At 41.1% G+C, this 16,510-nt stretch overlaps 1 protein-coding gene across 1 annotated transcript; it reads left to right on the top strand.

The window, feature by feature from the left end:
• Positions 1-1,045: 1,045 nt before the first annotated feature.
• SFPQ (splicing factor proline and glutamine rich) lies at positions 1,046-12,543 on the top strand. The gene is made up of 10 exons (XM_074217502.1): positions 1,046-1,978; positions 2,575-2,763; positions 4,080-4,381; positions 4,673-4,768; positions 7,664-7,860; positions 7,951-8,035; positions 8,346-8,463; positions 8,848-8,893; positions 8,982-9,100; positions 11,570-12,543. Exons 1-10 carry the CDS (start codon positions 1,181-1,183, stop codon positions 11,705-11,707), a joined length of 2,088 nt encoding a protein of 695 aa, XP_074073603.1. The 5' UTR covers positions 1,046-1,180; the 3' UTR covers positions 11,708-12,543.
• The last annotated feature ends 3,967 nt before the right edge of the window (positions 12,544-16,510 follow it).

The following is a 16,510-nucleotide window of genomic DNA, read 5'->3' as shown; positions in this document are numbered from 1 at the left end:
CATTTTAATTTCCAATATGGGAAATATCAAGATATAACCCCCATACATAAAAAGCTCCTTTGGGGAAAGGTCTTCAAACAATTTGAAGGGGGCCATAGGATTCTTGATGCCAGAGTTTTGAGGACTGCTAAACCAGGCCAATGAAACTAAAGGTTCAGGTCTCACCTTTCCCACCCAAAATAATTACAGTAAAAAAAAAAGTACCTTGCAAATTGTAAAATACCATAAAGAGGTTTATCACAGTAGCAGCAATACTAATACTAAATTATGAACAGAATTGCTGCTGCTGCATGAAAAAGAACTCAACATACTATCTGGAGTGAAGGCTTACAAATTGTTAGGAGTGGGTCAATCATTTTTTAAAACTTAGAAATGTTCTAAAAAAATTCAATTTCATTTTATTTTCAGGTCCAAACTCTCTTTCCTGAGAAATCAAATCAAACAAAACAAAACAAACAAAAACCCGAGTATTATTAAGCAAAACAAATGCTTGCATCAGGCAGAAGATAAGGAGGGAGAAGCCAGTCCTGGGCCCCTCCCCCCAGAAACCCACGTGGATCTGAGGAGAGGCCCCGGGCTCCGGTTGGCGGGAATTTCCACCTTTGTACTAGGCGGGGCTAGGGGCGAGGCGGGGAGGCCTCTGCGGCTTCGGTGGCTGTTTTCCATCGCTATCTCTACGGATCCAGCTACATTTCTCCTCAAAAATAATTTGTCACCACCCGGACGTCAGTGACCCGCCGTTTTCCCCTGGTGAGGCGAGAGAGGCGCCCGGCCTCATCGAGACAACACGTTCCAAGCACCCCGACCCACACATACACGCACACGCGTCGCCCACGAGTGCTCATTCAAATTCCACCAGCCAATCACAGCCGCCAGAGAGCCTTCTCTCTCCTGTTTATTGGCTGGTTCGGACCAGCGGTCCCGGCACGGGTCCCGCCCCTAAGCGGCGAGCCAGTAAGGGAGGACGAGCCGGCGTCATGGCAGGGCTGCCTGGCTGTTGGCTGACGTCGCCGTCCGTCTGAGAGCGCCAGGGGCGGGACCAGAGCCGACGGCCTATATAAAGGGAGGACAAAGGCGGCGCGGCGCTTGTGTCCCCCGCCATTTTGTGATCAGCAAGGTGGCCTCCACGTTCCCCGAGCGTCTTCTCCGCTTCTGCCTCGCCCGCCCGCTGATCACGGACATGTCCCGGGACCGGTTCCGGAGTCGCGGGGGCGGCGGCGGCGGCTTCCACCGGCGCGGCGGCGGCGGCGGGCGAGGCGGCGGCCTGAGCCACGACTTCCGCTCGCCGCCGCCGGGCATGGGCCTGAGCCAGAACCGCGGCCCGCTGGGGCCGGGCCCCGTGCAGAGCGGGCCCAAGCCTTCCATCCCGCCGCCCCCGGCGCAGGTGCTGGCGCAGCAGCAGGCGCAGCAGGCGGCGGCGGCCGCGGCGGCCGCGGCGGCGGCGGCGGCGGCCCAGCAGCAGCAGGCGGCGTCCCCGGACCCGCCGAAGCCGGGGCTCCCGCCGGGCAGCAGCCCCGGGCCCACGGTGGGGACGGCCGCGCCCGCGTCGGTGTCGGCGCCGCCCGCGGCGCCCCCCGGCTCGGGCGGGCCCCCGGGCCCGGCGGCCTCGCAGGCCTCATCCGGGCCGTCGGCGCCCCCGGGCGGGCCGCAGCAGCCCTCGGCCGCCCCGGCCTCCGTGGCCTCGGGCTCGGGCGGCGGCCCGCCCCCTCCGCCGCCCGGCGCCGCGGGGCCCAAGCCCGGCCCCAGCCCCGGCGGGCCCAAAGGCAAGATGCCCGGCGGGCCCAAGCCCGGCGGCCCCGGCCTCACCCCGCCGGGGGGACACCCGAAGCCGCCGCACCGGGGCGGCGGGGAGCCGCGGGGCGGCCGGCAGCACCACCCGCCCTACCACCAGCAGCAGCCCCCGCCGCCGCCGCATCACCAGGGCCCGGCGCCCGGCGGGCCCGCGGGCCGCAGCGAGGAGAAGATCTCGGACTCGGAGGTGAGCCGCGGACGCGCTAAGATGGCGGCCGGCCGCGGCCCGGGCTGCCCTCCCCTCCCCCTCCCCGGCCTCGGCCTCCATTTTGTCGGCAGCGAGGCGGCTCGGCGCATGCGTGAGCGGCGCCGGGCCTCGCGGGGCGCGAGCGGGCGGGGGCGCGGCGGCGCCATCTTCTCCGCCTCCGGCCGCGAGGGAGCCCGACGGGGCCCCTGGCGTGGCCGCGGGCGAGCGGGGAGGGCCGGGCCGGGCCGGGCACGTAAGATGGCGCTGGCGGGAGGAGGAGCCGCCGGGCTGCCGCCCCGGGACCCTGCCCTGGCCGCCCTGCCTCGGTTTCCCCGCCTGTTGGGGTCCGTTGCCGTTGGATGTTTTGGTTTTTGTCTCCTCCCTCCCCTCCCCCACCAACGGTATTAGGACGAAAGGAGGGAAAACTGACCCAGAAGCCCAAAGGCTTGGTGCCAGACTGGGCGGGAGTGACGGTTGGTTAATTCGTGCATCCATCTCCCTTCCTCTTCGGCCAGCGTGGAAAAATTAAATGATCAATTTTTTGCGAGCACTCGATTTCCTCTTGTCTAACCCCTCCCCCTCTCCCTTTTCTCTAGGGCTTTAAAGCAAATTTGTCCTTACTGAGAAGGCCTGGAGAAAAAACTTACACCCAGCGATGTAGGTTATTTGTTGGAAATCTGCCAGCTGATATTACAGATGAAGACTTCAAAAGATTATTTGCTAAATATGGAGAACCTGGTGAAGTTTTTATCAACAAGGGCAAAGGATTTGGATTTATCAAACTAGTGAGTATTTCTGCTTTTGGGTCGCTAACAAGTTAGACCCGTAGCATACAAAACATTCTTTTGCTGGTTTTTCACTTTGACTTTTGGACTTGGGGGAGACAAATTTAGGAGCCTAGAAATCTAAATGCCTATTGATTAAGATTCGTGGCTTAGATTACAGTTAAGTGACATTTAATCTTGGCAATTATTGTGACTTACCATCTTGGCATAGGGGTTTTGTTTTACTTGATAAAACCTAGGACAGCTGATGTTTAAAGGCAAACTTCAAGCCTTGAAGGAGATGTAAAGAGTTAGGTAAAAATCCTAGGTTAGCATTTTTGATAAAAGCAGAAGAAATTGATGCTGAATGAATCACTACATTTCTTAATTGAAACCTAGGCAATTGGTATAGCTACTGCTGAGTAACCTAGATCTATTCTGCAAATGTAGTCTTGTCCACTAGAGGCCGTGGGGAAAGCACTATAATCAAGGTAATTGGTTTCTAGGCTCTGCCACTTTTTAACTATAGCCCTCAGTAGTAAGTCTTTTGTATTCCTCTGAACATGATCTTTTTTCCCAGTTTGAAACTGGAGAAAATAGTTATAAAAATATATATGTGGTTGCAAAGTATGCCACAGAATTTTGGGGAGGTTTACCCTCCATTCCTTCACTGCACAACTTATTTTTCAAATCAACCAATATAGTTATGCAATGATCTGTGACAGTTTACCCATTGCTTTTTAAGTTTGCAAAGTGTTTTCACCTAACTTCATTTAGTTGGAAGAATGCTGGAACTTGGGGTCAGGAATGACCCAGGATATCAATTACTGTTTGACTATGAGCAGACCATTTTACTGTTAAATGTGTAAATTTTTCTATAGAAAAAGCACAAGTAGTTCTGCAGATCAAATGAGAATGTATTTAAAGCGTTTTGTGAACTTTGAAAAGTGCTATATAACCATTGTTTTCTTAATTTAATAGACTTAAGTTCTACCAGAATAGACATTTCCACGTTTATATAAACTTTACCTTACACAAAAAGTTGTATTTTAGTGACTTGATAAATGAACTATTGGGAGAAGATAGAGTACTTGGTACACAGCTATGAGAGATATAAGTAGCAGTCATCATAAAATTTGCAAAATGATTTATGTGTTCTATGAATTTCACGATAACTTTTGAGTTATCTCAGTTTCATGAATTGATGTGCTTCTTGCTACCCAGCTAGTGTGAGACCAAAAGACTTCTGATCTTAAGACTTATATAATTTGCCCCCAATTTGATGTTATGTCAGTTTCAGAATTGTTAATGCAAATTTGAATATTTGCTACTTTCAGGAATCTAGAGCCCTGGCAGAAATTGCAAAAGCAGAACTTGATGACACACCCATGAGAGGGCGACAACTTCGTGTTCGTTTTGCCACACATGCCGCTGCACTCTCTGTGCGAAATCTCTCACCCTATGTTTCCAATGAATTATTGGAAGAAGCGTTCAGCCAGTTTGGACCTATTGAAAGGGCTGTTGTAATTGTCGATGATCGAGGAAGATCTACAGGAAAAGGCATTGTTGAATTTGCTTCTAAGCCAGCTGCCAGAAAAGCATTTGAAAGATGCAGTGAAGGAGTGTTTTTGTTGACAACGTAAGCAATCTCAAATTTTGAGTTCTCTTAAATTTAGTATGTAATGCAGCACAGATGTCAAATATGGTCTACAAGCTTTCTAAGTAAAAACCTGAGTCTGCTTAAAATGTGCTTGGTATATCTTTAACAAATACAACATGTGGCCTGTAGGAAAGCTTCCATACAGTGTAGTGGGCCCTGTTTTTGAATTTGGTGCTATCAAAAGTGGATGTGTGTGTGTGTATATGTGTGTATGTATATATATATATATATACCTGAACAAACTTGGTAACTATTTTTTTTCTCCACTAGAACTCCTCGTCCAGTCATTGTGGAACCACTTGAACAACTAGATGATGAAGATGGTCTTCCTGAAAAGCTTGCACAGAAGAATCCAATGTATCAAAAGTAAGAACTATTTTATATTTAAATGTTTCAAAATTGATTTTCTTTCAGAATGTCTTAATATATGCTTTATGGGATAGTATAGTTTCATGGTTATAAAGGGGCCCTAAAACATCTCTCATTAGTGGCTCAGTCGTTAGTAGACGGTTGTTTTTGTTCCTCTCCAATCCCCATCTATGTTCCAGAGTCCCTGTACCATTCCAGGAGCTTAAGACCCTTTGTCTTAATATATTAAAGGAACAGTGTCTTTCCTTCTTTGAAAGGGTGGGTGTGAAATGGAGTCAAATTCTAGATTTGCTGGCAAAATTCTAGGTCTTTCAAAAAAAAAACTATAGTTGAATCTATACCCACTTTAGTTAACTGGATTAATGGTTCAGATGATTTAATCAGATTAGGATAATGAGGCCCAGGTGAAATAAGAATAGTTTAACTTTTAAGTTTTTAAAAGAAATAGTCCTGAGGGTGCTAGGTGGTGAAGTGGATAAAGCACCAGCCCTGGAGTCAGGAGTACCTGGGTTCAAATCTGATCTCATAGACACTTAATTACCTAGCTGTGTGGCCTTAGGCAAGCCACTTTAACCCTGTTTGCCTTACAAAAACCTAAAAAAAAATAGTCCTACAGACTCAGTAGTTTTCTAAATTCCCTTTCTCCCCACCCCCTTCTCCATACCTTTGTTCCTACTGTGTGCCAGGCATTTGGGCTTTGGGGATGCAAAGGCACAAGTTTTGCTCTCAAAGAATTCACTCTTAAGATGTTGCCCCAAGAAACACAGGAACACTTGAACCATATGTGAATTGGAATCTTTAACAGACTTGAAAAGTAGTGGGGTCCAGTCTCTTCCAAGGAGAGTTAACTAAGAGGTAAATGAAAGCCTTCAGATTGCTTTTTTATTGTACTTGTTGTCCAGTTCACTTGAGGAAGTTGCCTTTTTATATTATATGTCAAATTTACATTTTCTTTGTAATTTCTACTCACTGTAACTATATCTGCCCTCTAGGTCAAACATAATAAATCATTCTTTGGTTTGACAGCCTTCAAATATCTGAAAATCACTTAAGTCTCACCTGATTATTCTCATGTCCTGGCTAAACTTTGCCCCTTAGCTTCAGTCAGGTTCTAAAGTTCTTCACTATCCTGATTGTTTTTCTCTGGACTTTTCATTGTGTTAATAATATCCTTAAACTTTTGTGACGAAAAATGGAGCACAATACTCTAGATGCTAGGTCTCACAAAACCAGGGTACAGAAAAAATTTTTGACCTTTTTATTACCTGGATATATATGCAGCCCCAAGGACATAAATTTTTTTGGCTTCTAAACTATATGCTGTTAGCATTAATTATGCAATTTTGATTTAAACTCAGATTTTTTTCCATACTAACCAGCTTCTCTATTGGATGTGGAGTTTGGGTTATAAAAGTACATATATGTCTTCGGAGATTTTTTTGGGTCAGCCCAGAAAGCCATCCTTTAATTTATCTTTGACTCTTCCATTTCATTGGCAAAATTTGAGCCTTGTAAGCAGGATGGATAAAATTAAGTAACAAGTCCTCACTGTATAACCCTTGAAAACTAGCTGTTATTGGTAATCTTGTCCATTTAATCTCTTTTAAAATTTAATCTATTCTAGTTTATACATCTCCATTTTCAAGCTAAACTCCCTGACTGTAGTTGCAGGCTGTTATTAGGCTAAGAATGCTGGTAAAATTTAACAGCAAATTCACATGAAAAATGGAATTCTGCTGGATTAATTGTTAAACTATAAGTTAGTATGATAGTCAAAAGAAAGCAAAGTATAAAACTATCCTTGTAAGAATTTGTATTAGTTCAGAGTGCCATATTTTATGAAGAACATTGAGAAACTGGAGTGGATCTAGAGTAAGGGTGATCATGAACCTGGTATAGAGATGAGAGAGTATTGAGCCAAGAAATCTTTTTTAATTTGTTCAAGACTTAATTCATCTCTGTCCTAGAGGAAATAGAATATAAAGAAACTAGGTAAGGTAGGTGAGTCACCTGAAGAGAAGACAAAATTAACTGGTCCAAAAGGAGCAGGTTTTTATTTCTGATAACCTCAAGTATAGGCTTTTCAAGAGCCAAAACAGGAAAAATAAATCACTCTTATGATAACCCCTTGGATACTTTTTTTTTTGCTCAGAAATTGTTTTCTGGTAGTACTATTTTTTTCTGTCTTGCCCACTACAGTTCAGCTTTGACATTCTCTCGTTATTTTCATTTCCCTTTTGGAACATCTCCCTTATTTGAATTGAGCTATTTCTTTTGGCTGAGATATTGATCTTTCTAGAACTCTTTGCCTAGGAATTCAATGTCTGATGAAAATATTTTCTCTTTTGATACTGTTCTTAATATTAATACACCTGAGTAACCTCACTTGTTTTTGATTTATGTTGTCTTCTAAAGGTTGGTTCCTATCCCTTTCATTAGTGATCTTATTGTTTGTTGTGATTTATACAAGGTGAACCTGTTGCAATCTCTCGCTAACTTTTCTTAGTACATGGTGACAAATTTCTTGAAGGTCAAGATTAAAAAAAAGGTCAAGGGGCGGCTAGGTGGTGCAGTGGATAGAGCACCAGCCTTGGAGTTAGGAGTACCTGAGTTCAAATCTGACCTCAGACCCTTAATAATTACCTAGCTGTGTGGCCTTGGGCAAGTTACTTAACCCCATTGCCTTGAAAAATCTAAAAAAAAAAAGTCAAGATTCATGTGGGATTGAGAAAGGTGAATGAGAAAGTACTAACACTTTAAAAATGTTGCCAGGTTGCTAAATCTCACCTATTTCTTGTTGAATAATAATCATTAATATAAGCTTTGATAAGATTTTCTAAATCATTCATTGTATCTGCCAAGATGATTTGACAAACTTACACAATTTTTCAGGGAGAGAGAGAATCCTCCACGTTTTGCTCAGCACGGCACCTTTGAGTTTGAATATTCCCAGAGATGGAAGTCTTTAGATGAAATGGAAAAGCAACAAAGGGAGCAGGTTGAGAAAAACATGAAAGATGCAAAAGACAAACTGGAAAGTGAAATGGAAGATGCATATCATGAGCATCAGGCAAATCTTTTACGTCAGGGTAAGTGTCCTCATCTGAGGTCATTTGAAGTAGTCCTACTTCATTTTTGTATTGGCTACATTAATAGGTATTAATTTTTTAAATACTCAGATCTCATGAGACGTCAAGAAGAGCTGAGACGAATGGAGGAACTTCACAATCAAGAAATGCAGAAGCGCAAAGAAATACAGTTAAGGTAAGATGAGTATTTCTAAGGGTATCTGTAATTAAAAGCAATTTAAAATGTTACTAATCAAGGAATATTGGAAAGAATCTCCCATTTTGCAACTAAACTCTTGAGATGTAAGACAGAAGATTGTATGACTTGTTTGCTGTTTTATACCACTAGTTGAATGGCAGAGCCAGGGCTTTGGCAAAATTTACTGAATTCTGAACTTCTCCCCCCCATGTTGAAACAGTCATCCTATTATTTTATAAATTGATCTCTAGGGTCTGTATTTAGAGGAAATACCTTTGAGATTTAAAACATCAATGCATTTTTCTAGGCAAGAGGAGGAACGACGCAGAAGAGAAGAAGAAATGATGATTCGCCAGCGTGAGATGGAAGAGCAAATGAGACGCCAAAGAGAAGAAAGTTACAGTCGGATGGGATACATGGATCCAGTAAGTGTTTAGGTATTTTTAAAGATTGGTGTGTGAACCAGAGTAATAGATTATGGAGTAATTTTTTATTTTTTTTTAATATACTTTCAGGCTTTTGCCTAAGCTAATAATCTCTTATCAGGAGTTTTGACTTAAGTTTTCAGTAGACAAAGGGGGTTTAACTTCTGTTCTCTAATCCCCTGGATTGCCAAAAGGTAACTAAATGGAGAGACGGAAAAGGACCTTTATAAGTTTCTATAATTCCTGCTTTATCCTATAGTATTGTACCTTTTCTTTTGTACTGGAATTTGAAAAGTTTGGTCTTTATTTTCCAATATGTTGGAAAGTAGAGCTTTTTTGCCTCTATGTAACTAAGTATGACTTAACCTTTTTTTTTTTCTACAGCGTGAGAGAGAGATAAGAATGGGTGCAGGAACAATGAACATGGGAGGTAAAAATTGAAAATGTGCATTTGTTTAACAACATTCCTTGACTGGAGTAATTGGGCTCAAATTATAACCAGCTTTTTTGTTTCTTAGATCCCTATGGTTCAGGAAGCCAGAAATTTCCACCTTTAGGTGGTGGTGGCATAGGTTATGAGGCCAGCCCTGGAGTTCCACCAACAGCTCTGAGTGGTTCCATGATGGGAAGTGACATGGTAATGTATCTTGTGGGGACTTAATGAGGGAATTTCTCATTTTCACTTTTTTTTAATTTTAATTTTTTTCTAAAGCAGATGACTTTGAACTTTCTTAGTTTCCCTTAGTATTTGTAAATAGTGATATGGAAGATCAGCGTGGTGAAACCATATATATATATACTTATATATATATTTTTCTATATATAGAGAAAGCCTTTTCAGCTGTGTGGTAACTTAGCTGAAGACAAGATTGCCAATAAGGGAATCGGAAATATGCTTTCTGGAATATTTGCAGTTTTCTTTGGCATTTAAATAGGTTTGAAGTTCTGCATTTTGTTGCTGGTGCACTTTTGATTTAGTGCATGGCAACCCCAAATTCCAAGTGTTAGTGAACATATCAGATTACTCTATATCTAATTGGGAGTAATCACATGGCAAAGTATCATTTTTTTTTTAAGCTGGTATTTGCCATATGTATTAGAATCAGAATCATAGTTTGTAGTTTTAGGCATGTTTTAGTGATAGGACTCTGGCCTCTCTTTGCTGTGTCTTCTATCATATGACAAGGGAATTCTGATTGTGTTCTGACTCGTCGTTTCCCACTTGTTGGGTCTGTCTGTGGTTACAGCCTCTTAATTCAACTTACATCTCCATTTTGTTCAAGGGTACATTTAAAGACTATAGATTTATATATAGCATACTAATTGTGTGCTCTTGATCTGAGCCCTCTTGATGCTATCGAAACATAGTTTTACTACTGATAGCTTACAAGAATGCTTGGGAATAATTTGAATTGGTTTGAGTAGTTGCAGTAGGCTTTCACCATCCTTATAATAAGTGCACTGTGGCATTAGAAGGGTTTTGAGAGCAATTTAAAAAAATAATTCAAAGGATCTTTGAGATCACTTTTCATAGGACTTGGGCTATGGTGAGCTGCTGTGGCTTACCAGAATCATCTCTGTATATTATTAAAATGAAATAGATGATTTAAGGTCAGTTTAACATTATGACCTTTGATAATTTGTTTAATGGCCTTTTGAGAATAAAAAGGAAAAAATTTCATGCTTTAGTATTACATTTGAGTGGTTTAGTAAAGCCAGTGCACCTTCATACTGTTCACTAAAGTGCTGAAAAAGGGTGCCTGTCAAATTTGTAGCAAAAATTTGATCATGCAATCCCTATGGACAAGGGTCTATTTCATATAGCTCATGGTAACACATATCACTTAATGATAGCTTCTGGGTTCTTAGCTGTAATTAAAATTAATCACAAGCCAGAAAACCTTGCTGATTTTGACAATCCACTACTTGGAAGAATTGAAGCCAGTCTTCTCAATCTCTTGCTAGTATTATGAAAGATTCTTTTCTTAGTTGTTGGTATTAGTTGTAGAATCAGTAAATGCTGATTCTACTTTTATTTTCAGTAGTTGGTGGGGGATAGTAGTTGACATCTAATTTTATTTGAAATGCAACTCTAAATAAGTTAGGCTTCTTATGCTCCTGTAACTATGAAAGGGGCTACTGCTTTGTTCAGTCACTACCCTTTTTACTCAGTACAAAAATACCTGACACTAGATGCAGTCTTGAAATTACTGCTTTACTGCAGTCATTTGGGCTTGTTGGTAAAACTGTGGGAGATGCCAATAAAGCTGTGAAATCACAGCAAAGTCTCAGAGTAGACTTGCATAAGACCTGGGGAAGTGTTGGGTTGTTTAATGGATGCACATCACTCCTGTGTCTTTAGTTAACTTGAAACAAGTCAGATAGTACTGTGAAATTGTATCTGGCTATGTAGCTATGGCTCTGAAGTGAGAATATGGCAACAAGTTTTTATTACGTTACTTTTAACTGTGCTGGTTAGGTTAAATCATTAAATCCATTAGTTTCTTATGCTTTTTCTTTTTGTAGTCCAGTAGCACTGTATTAAAACTTTCAACCTTTTAAGACATCTGCAGCTTAGTCAGCAGATCTGTCTTAAGCCCATCTCGAAAAGCACAAGGTCTCTAATGCAGCACATGCCACTAACTGGTGAGTAGGCCTTTCATGTCAACTCATACTGAGTGAATTGAATCTTTCTGGCTAGGCTTTCTTGGAAATTGACTGGAGTCAACTAAATTTCTCCGCTCAGACCTTGAGTATGCAAGCCTTTCTCTGGGTTAATTGAGGTGTGAAAATTTCTAGAACTCATTTTTGGAATGGGTAATTCACATCTGCACTAATGCTTAAATTTTTTAGCACTACAGGGAAGATCTGTTCTTTGAAACACAGGTGTATGAGAATGGATCAAGTGGGAACATACCTCAAGGCATGTATTACTATAAACTAATTTTCAAATTACCCTTTTTTCCTTTCTATGTTCCCGGTACCTGTGGATCGACTCAATGGTGATTGTATCGACGAACGTTGACTACGGAACCTTCTAAAAATATTTACTTAACACACATGGACATCAACTACATATAATGAACTGTTAATACTGTTCCAATAGCGTACTGAGCGCTTTGGGCAGGGAGGAGCTGGGCCTGTGGGTGGGCAGGGCCCTAGAGGAATGGGACCTGGAACTCCAGCAGGATATGGTAGAGGGAGAGAAGAATATGAAGGCCCAAACAAAAAGCCCCGATTTTAGATGTGATATCTAGGCTTTCATTCCAGTTTGTTTTTTGTCTTTTTCTTGTTTAGACACCGATCTTTTTAATTCTTGCATTTTAGTAAGAAAGCTACATTTTTATGGATGTTAGAAATTTATTGACCTAATATTTGTAAATGGTCTGTTTGGGCGAGTAAAATTATGTAATGCAGTGTTTCAAAAAAAGGGAGAAAATCTAGCTTTTTTTTTGATGTATAACGTCCCTAAAGTTATGGCAGTGTACCTTGTGCCACTGAATTCCCAAAGTGTACCAATTTTTTTTACTGTGCTTCAAAATAAATAGAAAAACTAGCTATAAATTTGATCTTTAATTTTGCCATTCATGCTTCCATCATATTAGGTCAGGGAATACACCTTGCAAGTTTAAGACTCTTGGCCTTTGAAAGGTACTCTTCATTTGTGGAAAGATCTATTTAGTGACAAGTTTTCTTTCCACAAATGGTTCTAGTTTTAAAGAAGTAACAGCTACTGAAAGAATAGTGATTATTTGCTTGCTGTGCATTATACATTCTACAGCAATGAGGATGAGCTATCTTGAGTATTTTGGAGATGGTGATGTAAGTTGAAGCAGAACTGTAAATCTTCTGCAGGATATGTATCAAGATTATGGAATGGGTTTTAGAACTGTTGGTGGGGGGAGGAGGGTGGGCTGGCTGAGTTTTTTTAATAGCCCTATCTATGACTTTACCCCTGTGCTTGGTAGTTTTTAAAGTTGGAAAATAGGTCATTTCACCCCTCCTTTTACCCCAAGACACAAACCCTAAAGAATGGCTTGTATTGACTTCTCTTCCAAATTAAAGATTGTTAAATGTGAAGACTTCATGCATTACTTTTTAGTGGCTCTTATAAACAGGGAATGTGTGTTCTGCCTGAAATAGTTAACCAACCAGAGAAAGCTGTAAAGTAGTTGAATGACCTAAAGCAGGGAGATCCATACAAATTTGTACTCTGTAACTTAGAGCTCCTTGTGCTACTTCTCTTGGGCAAAATATAGCATAGGAATACTAAACCTAGATGCTTCAAGAACCTAGCAGTTCTCCTTTCTGAGAGCTAGTGACAATTACATACTCAGGGCTGTAAATTAAGTGTATGGAATTGTAGATCTGGCAGATGTCCCTTTAGTTGCTATTTGGTGTATCAGTAGCACTAAATCTGGAGAGCATAACTCATGCTACACAGTACAAATGTTTTCTCCCTTTAAAGCTTTTGGAGTGTTTCGATGGTGTTGCCAGTTAATTGTCAACTTCATTGAATCCTTCCACTCTAGAGTATCTGATAATGTAATATTCATGTAGTTGGTTGCCTGTGAGTGCTGGGAACCTGATTTCCCAGTGTTAAATATATTGGCAGAGGTGTGACCATCCTGCTTCTGACTGGTTTGGCTCTGTTTTTAGTTATGTATTTCAAAACTTGTACATTTATGTAGCTATCTACTATGGTTTTGTTCTCCCTCTTTCTCCATCCCCTTCCCCCCCCTTGGTACTAATTGGCAAATGTGAAATTCTAAGCCAAACCTTTGACAAAAGGCTAAAGCTTAGTTCCGTAGTTTGCCTGTGTATAAAGGCAGACATTTTGTTAAAAATAATTGGGCATTTGAGCAATGGTGAGTTAGTTAAAGTCCCCAAATGTAAAAGACTAGCAAAGCAAGTCTTGTCACCAAAATATTAGTTGTTACTGGGTACATGCAATGTGCTTAATTGAGGATAGACTCTTTGATATTGGCTAATCTTATTCTCATTGTTACTATTTTCCACCAAGTTATCAGGAAGAGGGCAGTTGACTATTTCTACCATTATATCTAAGTTTAGGAAGTTTTGCCCTGTCAGTGACACGAGATCTTCTCTATGGACACATGTCTCTTGGCTTGAAAGCAGTCCCATTCCTACTTGGTTGAATTGTAGTAAGGACCCCACTAATAAACAAAAAAAACTTCAAAGGGTGTTCATGGGACACCCATAGAGGGTGAACTTGATTGTGTGGGGGTGGGGGATGGCGGGGAATTGGGAAGTCTGCCTGTAAAATTAATGTTTCAGTTTATTTTTCAGATTACATGCCTTTCTTTATAAAAGAGATGCTGGCACAGACCCTAAAATAAGCTTTAAGTAGTACTGTACCTTTGAAGAGAGTGGTAAAGGATGCTAATGGATAACCTGAAAGTTGTGGCTTTTGATACCCTTATCTTGGGCAGAAATTTGCTAAACATAGTTTAGCAAAACTGTTCACTTTCAACTGACATTTGACTTGTCATGCTAATAATGCAGTGTACCAAGTGTTGTAAACTGCTCAAATTGACTTTTCAAAAAGTTCTTTTGAGATCCTTGTGTTAAACCAGGTGTTAAGAGGGGTAGTCTTAACTAATTTGAATTTAAATCATTTTAAAAGGAAGTTTGCTAAAAGCTTGATATTTATGACCACATGGGTTTGGAGAAGGGTGGTGATTAATTAGCCTAGTTCATAATAATTGGGTTTTGGCAGTTTCTAATCGATTATTAGTCATTGTTAGCCATTTTTCTCCTTTTTTTAAAAAACCACACCTTTTTCACAACCCCTCCCTTCCCAACTCTCTCATTCCCTTCTCACTTTTCTCACTTACTCATAATTTTGATTTGGATTGGACTTTAAGAAGGACCACTGTGCTTTCTATGCAGCCTATTTTAAAGAATACTTCAATCCTCCTATTCTTAAACTTCATTCTGTAGAACCCCCAACTCTGGGTAGATTTAGCAGTTAGGTAGTAAATAAGCTTAGCATGTTTGCACACACTGTCCCATGAAATTGTAATCCTCTTTGCTTAGTACATTAAGCATCCTTTTTAAACTTGTAGGAACATAATCCCACAGCTGCATAGATGCATTATACCATTTAACATAAACAGATTACAATTTATGAGAAATTGTAACATTCCATCTGTGAGACTTTATGTGGCATTTTATGGTAGATTAAAATCTAGATTCTTGGCTTCTCCTTGGCAGCCACTTTATTGTGGCAGAAAGTTTTTCTGGTATTCTTGGACTGCAATTGTGCACGTAGTGGCCTGCTACATAACTGCATTTAGCCAGCATTTCTGCAGTGCGTAACTGTGAGGAACGTAGTACCGCAAATGGCAATGGACATTAGGACCCGGATGTAGTATTCCTGCTTGCTCCAAGATTCTCATTGCCGACTGCATACAGGTAGGTAACAAGCAATATAATCTAACTTGGTGACATGCTATGTACTTTTATTCTGTGGGCATTCTGACATCACACTTCTGATAATGAAATTACAGTGCAGCACCCAACACTTGTATGGTGAAGTTAGTTTGCATTAAAACTGCGTGGGTTTCGGGTTAGAGCTGTAATGTAAGCAGAATTCAGTGCTGTATTGCAATTTTGAGATAAAAAAAACCGCAAACCTGATGCCTTGGTATCTGACTCAGTTGTGTGACTTTCTTTGGTTTCCTTGTAAAACTCTGAAGAGAAAATTGAACACTGCAGCTCTGGGAAAGAGGGAATACATAACCAAAAAAATCATACTTAGGTACAGTTGGGTACTCTTAGAATCTTGAAACAGATTTTGTAGTATGTCATAATCTTCTGTAGTAGCAAACTGACCCGACCAGGTCAGCATGGTTAGACTTTTTCATTATACCAACTTGGTGTAATCATTTCTGTAGGATAAGTGAACTAAGACACGAAAATACAGTTTACTGCATTGTGCATTTAAAAAACAGGGGGCTCCTTGGGAACTCTGCTTGTTACAAATAATGGGTTCAAAGTGGGAATCTTCCAGTGTGAATAGTTCTAGTTTTGTGGCTTATCCAAACCTGTCTATACTTTTAAACCCTGAGGTGCTGGGTGGGAGGACATTGGTATGGCATATTCATTTGCCAACAAACAAAATCTGGGAATCTTGGCTTCCCAGTAATTGCCAGCAGTTGAACAAAATCTGGGAATCATGGCTTCCCAGTAATTGCCAGCAGTTGAACAAAATCTGGGAATCCTGGTTTCCCAGTTTAAAAAAAATTCGTCGTGATGTAGAGTGAATATAATCTTCAGAATAGTCTTGTGAACTTGGCTCTGATTACCTTTAGGAATGTGATGGTTCTAAACTCAATTGCCAGAAAATGCAAGTCTTCCAAAGCACCTTCTTATTGTTTAGGAAGGATGGACTTAAGCTTGTATTCACTGTTGCTTTAGAATTTGAAGTTTTTAACTTAAGTCCCTGAACTGATTCTTGACTAATGCATAAGAAACAGGTTTCAGGTGTAAAGATTTCTACTTTGTAATTGCAAAGTTGTGCCAACTTTGCATGAAGGCTGGTGTAGACTTTTCTTTACTTGAAAATTTTTCTTCAAGTGTATTTCCCAGAAAAAATAGCTTGCTTATTAGCAAACAGTTTCCAAATTGGAGGCAGATTTGTACTTTGCTTTCTAATTCATTCAAGCAAGTAGCTTCTGTACTTTAGATGTCTCTCAATGAATAGTTTAGCTAGCTCACTGTAGTAGTAACATGATGTAGCTTGTATTTCTGTTGCTCAGCAAGTGACATCAGTGTCACCAAATCTGGCTTCTAACATTGTGGGGTTTTCTGTGGAATTAAAGAAACAAGGTTAAATCGGTGGCCACATTTGCTACCGTATCACAAGTGTTTTGAGTTTTTAAGTTTAGGATTTATTTTTCATTAGTCAGTATGCTCTAAGTACACATACTTGACATAACATTTTGGACTTTAGGAACATCATGAAGGGGTTTTATCACTTTGCTTTGTTCATCCTTGGTTGGGTTTTTACTCTTCTAGAACA

This window comes from Macrotis lagotis, chromosome 1, assembly GCF_037893015.1.
Source record: "Macrotis lagotis isolate mMagLag1 chromosome 1, bilby.v1.9.chrom.fasta, whole genome shotgun sequence".
In the NCBI taxonomy this organism is placed as follows: Eukaryota; Metazoa; Chordata; class Mammalia; order Peramelemorphia; family Peramelidae; genus Macrotis; species Macrotis lagotis.
Note: the sequence above shows the minus strand (reverse complement) of the source record. Positions and strands in the feature narration are given on the sequence as shown.

Bases quoted from the DNA above. Each gene is read 5' to 3' on its own strand.
- SFPQ (XM_074217502.1), top strand. From the start codon at position 1,181: ATGTCCCGGGACCGGTTCCGGAGTCGCGGGGGCGGCGGCGGCGGCTTC. The intron at 4,769-7,663 runs GTAAGAACTATT...ACAATTTTTCAG, and splicing joins AAGAATCCAATGTATCAAAA to GGAGAGAGAGAATCCTCCAC. The intron at 8,464-8,847 runs GTAAGTGTTTAG...TTTTTTCTACAG, and splicing joins GGATGGGATACATGGATCCA to CGTGAGAGAGAGATAAGAAT.